General features: G+C 51.3%; 2 protein-coding genes across 2 annotated transcripts in view; both read left to right on the top strand.

Annotated features, from left to right (window-relative positions):
* Nucleotides 1-594: 594 nt before the first annotated feature.
* Nucleotides 595-8,365, top strand: part of LOC102944513 (meckelin) — a 57,772-nt gene continuing 50,001 nt past the window's right edge. The window contains exons 1-3 of the mRNA XM_037878198.2: nucleotides 595-3,242; nucleotides 3,683-3,880; nucleotides 4,777-4,907. Coding sequence (XP_037734126.2) covers nucleotides 2,406-3,242; nucleotides 3,683-3,880; nucleotides 4,777-4,907 — 1,166 coding nt within the window. The 5' untranslated portion in view covers nucleotides 595-2,405. The remainder of the gene's footprint in view (nucleotides 3,243-3,682; nucleotides 3,881-4,776; nucleotides 4,908-8,365) is intronic.
* On the top strand, nucleotides 5,281-8,144 carry LOC122462580 (extracellular calcium-sensing receptor-like). The gene has a single exon (XM_043526364.1). It carries the CDS (start codon nucleotides 5,685-5,687, stop codon nucleotides 6,537-6,539), a length of 855 nt encoding a protein of 284 aa, XP_043382299.1. The 5' UTR covers nucleotides 5,281-5,684; the 3' UTR covers nucleotides 6,540-8,144.

The following is an 8,365-nucleotide window of genomic DNA, read 5'->3' as shown; positions in this document are numbered from 1 at the left end:
CTAGCCCTGTCTTTGCTGGGGATGTGCGGTGGGGTAGTGGGAAGTAAGCAAGATGAGGACAATAAGCCAGGTAGCTGGGCTAAGGCAGATGGGCCAGCTGGGGGTTTCCAGTCAGGGGAAGGTGCATGGCTGGGTTTTGGGGGATCCCTGCTTTGGGCTAACTCTGATTGTCCAACTGCTCTGGGGAAAGACAATTCAGCAGGGGATGAAAAGTCAAGTGCCCAGTTCTGTGATTTCTCTCCTCCTCTCAATGAAGCTGTCAATGAACTCTGCTGGCGACTTTTAACCCTTGACTATTTAAGCGATGGCCACCAGGGAGTGGCCCAACCCATCTGGTTTGCCACCTCTAGGTGCCCTGGAGCTGCAGGTCCAAATCCCATTGGGGAACAACCTGGCTCTTTGTTCTGCTGAAGCAGACATGCTGAGTATTTCAGATGAGACCTTACAAACCCAAATCCTGCCTAGTCTGTGTGGATAGCAATGAACCTGTGAAGTTTTTCCATATACATAGGAGTTCCCCAGCTGTCCTTGGCCAAAACTGCCACCTGCCCGTCCTGTTACCTAATGTGATATGTACCAGCTGGCTGCTGCTTTATCGCTTTCCACCCCAGAAGTAGCTGCATTTCCATGGTGTATGATGACATTCCCTTGTGTGTATAGGCTCCATTTACATGAAAGTTGCATCTAAAATATAATTATTACTCTCCTGTTTGCCTGTCTCTGGTGGCCTTATTGGAGGCATCATGTTGGTTTAGCTATTAACAGTCATACAGGGCAAGGCGTCCCAGAGACATGTGCCTTATAGCATCTCTAGTACTGTATGTTAAATTTCCTTGCAGGGGGAGATTGGTACAGAATCAGGGTTCCCCTCTAAGCAAGTTACTTGCTAGATGCTAAGACCCAGTGACACCAGCCCTGTGAAAGAAAAAGAAAAGCTTCTTAAGGAGAGATCAGTAGGAGTCCTGTATTAGGAAGCCTGTATTTACCAGTGGAAATCACGCCCCATGAGATTTGCCAGGTCACTCGCAGCATGGATTTTACGCAGCCTTACACAGTGGCCTGTTTTGCTTTGATTACCAGTCTCCAGCTGTACGTCCTTGCCCAGGCATTCAGGTTTGTCGTGCAGCATGCCAGCCCAGATGGGGCTGGCTCCTTGGGGTATAAGCTGGTTACGTACTGCGAGCAGCCCCCGGGCTGCCCTGAGAAGATCCTCGACGAAATGGACAGGGCTCACAGGGAAGGAGCACAAACCATTGTGACTATCTTCTACGCAGGCACGGAGCCAGCACGCTCGCTCTTCGTTAACGTGCTGCAGGTGAGTGGTGGCCTCTGCCAATTAATGGCAGGTAGAGGAAGGAAAGCATGCCAAGCAGATACTGGGAGGGATGATACCCTCCTTCTCCCCCCTGCCCCTACCACAGTCCCTTCCACCCACTGGTGCTTCTCTCTTGCACAGTGTTAATTCTGATTTTACTGTAATTAGTTTAAGAGCGCCAATAAAGTTCTCAAGTTCTAATGTTCAGCCACTAAACACCAGAGGTTAATTACAGAGCACATGCCAGCTCTATTACTTACAACCTGAGAGCAGGGAATGGTGGTCTGCCCCAGCTTTCCTCTCCTGTGGGACAAAATGAATGCCCTGTCTCCAGGCTCTGCGGAGTTTATTCTGCAACTCTAATACTGCTATTAAGAACTTCCCAGTGCTCCTGTGTCAGGGGGTCCTGAGTATTTATAATGAAAGTGACTCTAGATGGCTTTGTCTTTAAAAACCTTGTCAGATTTATGGCTGTTGGATCAGCCCTGCTCCTCTCTGTCACAATCTCTCTATCCATTAATCACCATAACTTCACAACAATCAAGTCCCATCACCATAACTTCTGCCACTCTGCCGAGAACAAGGGAGGTCCATGATCAACCAGTTAATGATTTCTGTAGTCCCACCCTTTTAAGCCAGAGAGACTTTTACTCTCGCTGAGAGACTTTGTCTGCAAGGTGGTACCCAGCATGCTCTGACAGCCCTCAGCTTCTCCAGGGCAGCACTGGTAAATTTAAGAGAAAAAGTGGGAAGTTTGATGGTGGCAGTGCTTAATTTGTGCCAGGGCTTGGCAGTTCATAGCCCCGGCACCTGTGGGCTTGGCATATGAAAGTTTAAAAAAAAAATTTTCTTGAGCCCCAGCACCTCTTCCATTACAAATTAAGCACTGGATGGCAGCGTGGAAAGACCGGGTCTGTTCACATCTGCAGTGTGCTGTGCAATGCAGAGCCATGGATCATACCCCACGGTTAGGCTCCTTCAGTGTATGGTGGGTTATGTAGCCACAGCCTCCTCTCGCTCTCCCCTCTTGCCAGACACGGTGCCTCCAGTTTGAGAAGCGGAAGCGTTGCTGTAATTCAGTGTCCGACTGATGCAAGGCTTTTTTTATTTTAAGGTGGAAATTAACCTTTCCCAGATTCGAATCCACCACTCCAGGCTAAAGATGAATTTCAGAGGCGCCTTGCCAAGCATCCTGGGACTGCTGAAAGCTTTCCAGTGGAACATGGTTGGCTTCATTCATCAGTATGAGTTAGAGTTCAGGGATGTCATTGCTGGCCTTGAACAGAGCGACCGAGGGGAGATATGCATCGAATTTACAGAGCAGAGCGTCTTTGATGGTCGGAAACTGCTAGATAAGATTTCCTCCTCAAAATCAAACGTCACACTGGTGATGGACGAATCTGCTCTGTATTACATGTCAAGGGCAGGGCAAGAGGAAAACCGTACCATGGAGAAACACATCATTCACTGCTGCTACGGGGTCACTTTTGGACTTGCTGGGTTAGAGTATAAAGTTTTCCGGGGAGTGTGGTCTCTGCACCAGAGGCCTCGCCTGGTTCCTGGGTTTCTTGACTATTTGCTGGACACGAATACACACCGATCTGCAAATGCAACCGTCGGGTATCTGTTCCGCAAGGTGTGTCACCAGTGCACAGCCAACCCCAGCTCAGAGCGCCCCTGCAGGAACTTCAATAACCCTGTGCCAGTCAACACCAGTGCTGTACGTTTAAGCCACCATGAGGAAGACATTTGCCTTGGAGCTCCAGTTATTAACATGTGCAATTTGTGCCTGGACCGCTTAGCCTATCTGGATGTCATCTTCATCATGGATTTGTTCACGCAAAAGCTAGCGAGAGCAATAGAAGAACGATCTCAGAACTACCCGCCATCCCAGCCACAGAACAGCTCTGACTTCAATGGAGAACAGGTACCATTTCACGCTGCAAAACAACCTTTAACAATTGGTTCCTTAGCCACGCCATGGAACAGCCAACTGAGAGTGCCGATTCTGAGCCCAATGGCAGCGTCTGTGCTAAACTGCAGATGCTGCTGCTTGTTATAAATCTAACCCAGTAAAACTAATTGGGTCAGATTAGTGAATGTGGCAAACAAGAATGTCCAGCGAATTGGGCCGCTGTGACTGTATTTCAACCAAAGCAGTCTCAGAGATGCCACTGGAATTAAATGGCCACGCCCATGCTTCAAGATCATTGATTCTTTACATCCCCTAATACTAGCAGGAGCAGCAAACCAGCAGGTTTCCCTCTGCTTGCAGTAGCATCTTTGGTTCACACAGATGTGTCTTCTGGCTCTGTTTGGTTTGCGCAGCTGGTGTCCAAGCTGCTCTCACTTCTGTCTCTCTTTCAGTTGGAGCAGTTTCTCATCGATCACTATTCCCCCCTCCTGCCCATCAATCCAAACCCCTTTGAGGTCTTCTACTGGAACGTCACTGATGACGGAGAAGTGAAGCTCCCCCAGCTGGACGTAGACGTGCAGAGAGCGGCCTCCGACAGCTACGACCCTGTGGCGAGGACTGTGGGCCTGGGGGGCGGGGGAGCCATCTGGGTGAGTGAAGCTGCTCTCACACCTGTGACAATAAAGGCCACTGCGTGAGCCTTTCGTAGAAGGATTTCAATGTTCCTCACGAAGAGAGAGTCAGGGTCCTCACCCACCTTTCACAGACAGGGAAACTTACAGCCCAGAGAGTTTGAAGTGACTTCACCAAAGTGACAGGGCCTGCGATGGAACCCGTCCATCCTGACTCCACATCCCAGCCCCTCGCCACTGCCTCCCACTCTCCCAGCTCCCTCCACGCAGAGAGCAAACATGGGAGGTAGGAGACCTGCGCTGGATCCAGAGACTGGAACTGGGCATTCTCCTGGGAGGTCCCACTCAGAGAGGGGGAGTGAGGGGAAGGAGGAAACTTGTAGGAGCCAGGCAGACAAGTGTGGGAAATTGTCTGACTCAGCTGGGCAGCATCAAGCGGCTGGGTATATAGCCCTGTGAGGGGGCCTGGGGCAGGGAGAGGGTGGATCCAGGAGACAAGGCTGTGTCCAGAGCAGGAGCTGGACTGGGGCAAGGCAGGGAACAAGCATACACACATTCTCAGCTGGGGGCAAATGCTTTGAGCAGCTGCCAAACTGCTGCTGAGCTTAAGAGCCAGTCTGCTGCCTCTTCTTACCAATCAGGCAGCCTGCTACAGGCCAGCTGCGCTCGTCTGGCTGCCTGGAGACTGGCTCCGCCGCACACCCTGATTCCTGATGCCGACCCATCTCTGGCAGTTGCTCCCACCTCTCCCTTGGACGGGCTAAGGGGTAACTGTTCCCCAGAGGGGCTGGTGGGTTTGGATGTACAGTTCCTGATACTGTCAATGAAAATCCTCCTGCATCAAGACGGCAATAGGCCTCTCTGTTGTTTCCCAGTAGCCTTTGCCCACAACCCTGTCTGTGTTTGAATTGCAGATCCTGCCCTCTCATTGTTCCCGAGGCTGTGGCCAAGGGGAAGTGCAAAAGCTACACCCGGATTTGCCTCAGCACTGCTGTTATGCATGTGAGGTTTGCAGCCCTGGGACATACAGCAACGGATCAGGTGAGTCTATCTGGCTGGCCCAGTGGGCACCCACCTGAGCTGAGGAGCAACCTGGAGCCCTGCCAGATGCCGAGAAGCTGGCTAGCTTGTGAAAGGGCTGGGTAATTCTACAGCCATTCTAAACACTGGCAGGTGCAGATGATCAGATCTCATGCTCCAGGATACGAGTTGCTCCTTTCCGGGGGTCTGGAAGGCCGCTTTTCACTCACTGCACTGCACAATTGTCTTGGTGCAACTGAGGCGAATGGGAGTGGCTGGGGGCTCAGCAGTTTTCAGTAGCTCAGGTAGGGTGACCAGATGTCCCAATTTGATAGGGACAGTCCTGATATTTGGGGCTTTTTCTTATATAGGCTCCTATTACCCCCCACTCCCTGTACCGATTTTTCACACTTGCTGTCTGGTCAGCCTAAGCTCAGGCCACTGATTTAGATGTTTCAATATGGACTTAAAGAGCCTCCTAGTTTTAAAAGTCTCGGGGCCTTTGTTTTAGAGATACCCCACCGGCTTGCAGAGAGAATTCCTTCTAGCTGGAAGGATGATGGGACATAGGACTCCCAGGGAGCGAGCATAAGTGGCAGTGATTGTAATAAAGAACTGGAAGAGTCGTCTAAGTAGTGCATGGAAAACATGCCTCCTCAACAGCTTGTCGTTTTGCGTTCCAGCCTTGGAGAGCTGCTGGTCTTGTCCCCAGGATGAGTGGTCTCACGGGGGCCAGGCCTCCTGCTGGAAGAAGGCTGTGGTGTACCTGTTCTGGTCCGAGCCCACCAGCGTCGTGCTGATCATGCTAACGCTAGTGGGGATGGCCCTCACTGTTTCTGTCACGGCGTTGTATGTGAAGCACATAGACACCCCTATTGGCAAAGCTGCCGGGGGGCCCATATTTTACTGCCACATGGCCAGCCTGCTGGGTTCCTTTGCCAGCGTGTTCCTCTTCGTTGGGGAGCCAACGGGTTGGAAGTGCAAACTTCGCCGGCCGGCCTTCGGGGTGAGCTTCACGCTCTGCCTCGCCAGCATCCTGGCCAAATGCGTCCGGATTCTGGCTGCCTTCGCCACTCCCGTGGGAAGGCCGACAAAGCTGCAGACAAGCCTTTATCTGATTGTTCTGGGCATCCTCCCCACTCTGCAGTGCATCATCTGCTTTCTGTGGCTCCTCCTTGACTCTCCTGGGGTCAGGCGTTCCTACCCCAGGAAGGCAGACTACCTGGTCATCGAGTGCTTCAATGAAACAGGCATCGGCTTCTCCTTCAGCATGGGGTATCTCTCTGCCCTGGCCTTCTGCTGCCTCACGGCTGCCATCAAAACCCACTCTCTGCCTAAGATTTTCAGTGACTCCCAGGGCATCTCCTTAATGATGGTGACTTTCTTTGCTGTCTGGCTCTCCGTGATGCCAGCTCTGGAGTCGGGAAAGGAGCGAATGGTTGATATGGTGGCCGTTGTGTCTATCCTGCTGTCTTCCTACAGCGGCCTGGCCTTTCTGTTTTTCAAGAGATGCTATGTTATGTTGTTCAGACCCCATCGCAATACTACAGAGTGGATCAAGAAAACCACGTACGTGTACTGCCAAAAGGTTGCTAGCAAAGCCAATCTGAGCATCCAACTGGACCGCAGCACCGCCACCACGGACATGTCTGCCTAAGGGGTGGTGGTGGAATGAACGTGGGGATGCTGGGTGTTAATTGCTCAAATTGTTTGTAATTCTGCTTGCTTTTGCTGTGTAAAGGCCCCTGCAGGGCTGGGTTCAGGCAAAGCCAGGTCCAAACCAAATAAATCCATCAAGCCCCAAAGCAAGGGGAGGGGGAGAGAAAAATGGGCTTACAAATTTTGGAGGCCCCTATAGAAAATTTTGGAGCCAACCCCTTCAGAGCTTGTCCCTCAGGCCAGCCTCTTACTTGCTCTTGCCTTAATCTACCCTTGCTGTTTGGGCTCAGACTGGAGCCCCGGACTCTGTGACTGGCTGATGCAGGTTTCTTCTTGCTGTGTGACTTTGGGCAAGTCACTTCGTCTCTCCGTGCCTCAGTTTCCCATCTGTATTTCCTTTCTCTCACCGTTTGTCTGTCTTCCGTGGTTAGACTGTCAGTGTGCTGAGGCAGGGATTTGTTGGCTCTCGCAGGGTACAGGACCTAGCGCAGTGAGGGTCCTACCTGGTTTGGAGACTGTGGGTGGTGTTGCAAATAATAACAAATCCACCAATGTTCAAGGCTGTTTGCACCCATGGGGTTGATTCAGTGCCATGGCTACTGAATATAGTTGAAGGTTTGGGGGTGGGCGGTGTCACGGATCCACAGGATCTGTGCCACCCACCCCCCTCTAGCTTGTAAACAGTCTCTTGGAGGAACCCCTGCCATGTGCAGACCCCCAAGGAGTGTCTCTAATTTCAGGGTAGGCCCCACAGCCTCACCCCCTCCTAGGCTGAGCTCTTGAGCTCTAACACTCCTGCTTCACACCCTGAGCACTGCCCAGCATGTCCAACTGGAATAGACTCCTGGCAGAGACTTGCCCATTATTCAGGGACTAATGCACTCCAGCCAACGTTTGCAGCGCCCCCAGACACCCTTTTCAAAAGAGAGGAGGGTTTATTAGTCAAGTGGAACACAGCACGGGAAGTCTTTAGGTTAGCAGAGAAATAAAAGCCAGCACAAGTCACCAGCCAAGCTGTAGCGAACTCTAGTTCCGGCTGTCTCTCTCTGACCTCCTTAGTGAGTCCCAGGAAAGATCTGCTTCCTCCGGAAACCCACCCTTTATCCTCTGCTGGTCACGTCTCACTCCTTCGTTCCTGAGCTGTGGTCTTTGCTCAGCTTCCCTGCTGGGGGTTGCGGGGAGAACCTCCTTCCTGGTTGTTTCTTAGGTGTTAATGTTTGGTCATTGGGGCTTTTCCATTGTCTCGCTGGGATTCTGCATTGATATGGGTTGCTTTCAGCAGGTTCCTTAACCACCCTGCTCACTGCGGCCCAGATAGCCAGACAACACCCCCATCTCGTGACCTGTGCTGCCCCCAAGAGCAGACTTAACACTTTTAAGAAAGCAAAGTGCAGCGGGAAACTGAGGCACCTACAGGCCTCATAAACATATTCCAGAAACTTCCCGCTTCGTCACAGGAGGCGTTTGTTGAGAACTGGTAGTGTAGTGCAGTGATTCTCAACCTGTCCAGACTCCTGTACCCCTTTCAGGAGTCTGATTTGTCTTGCGTGCCCCCAAGTTTTACCTCACTTAAAAATTACTTGTTTACAAAATTAGCCACAAAAAGACAAAAGTGTCACAGCCACACTAGTACTGAAAAATAGCTGACTTTCTCATTTTATCTGTATGAAATTTTAGTTTGTACTCACTTTGCTCGTGCTTTTCATGTAGCCAGTTGTAAAACTAGGCAAATATCTAGATGAGTTGATGTGCCCTCTGGAAGATCTTTGTGTACTCCTAGGGGTACACATACCCCTGATTGAGAACCACTGGAGTTGGGGTCAC

The sequence above is a fragment of the Chelonia mydas genome, chromosome 12 (genome assembly GCF_015237465.2).
Source record: "Chelonia mydas isolate rCheMyd1 chromosome 12, rCheMyd1.pri.v2, whole genome shotgun sequence".
Classification (NCBI taxonomy): domain Eukaryota; kingdom Metazoa; phylum Chordata; order Testudines; family Cheloniidae; genus Chelonia; species Chelonia mydas.
Note: the sequence above shows the minus strand (reverse complement) of the source record. Positions and strands in the feature narration are given on the sequence as shown.

Coding starts and splice junctions, on each gene's coding strand:
- LOC122462580 (XM_043526364.1), top strand. CDS start 5,685: ATGCTAACGCTAGTGGGGATGGCCCTCACTGTTTCTGTCACGGCGTTG.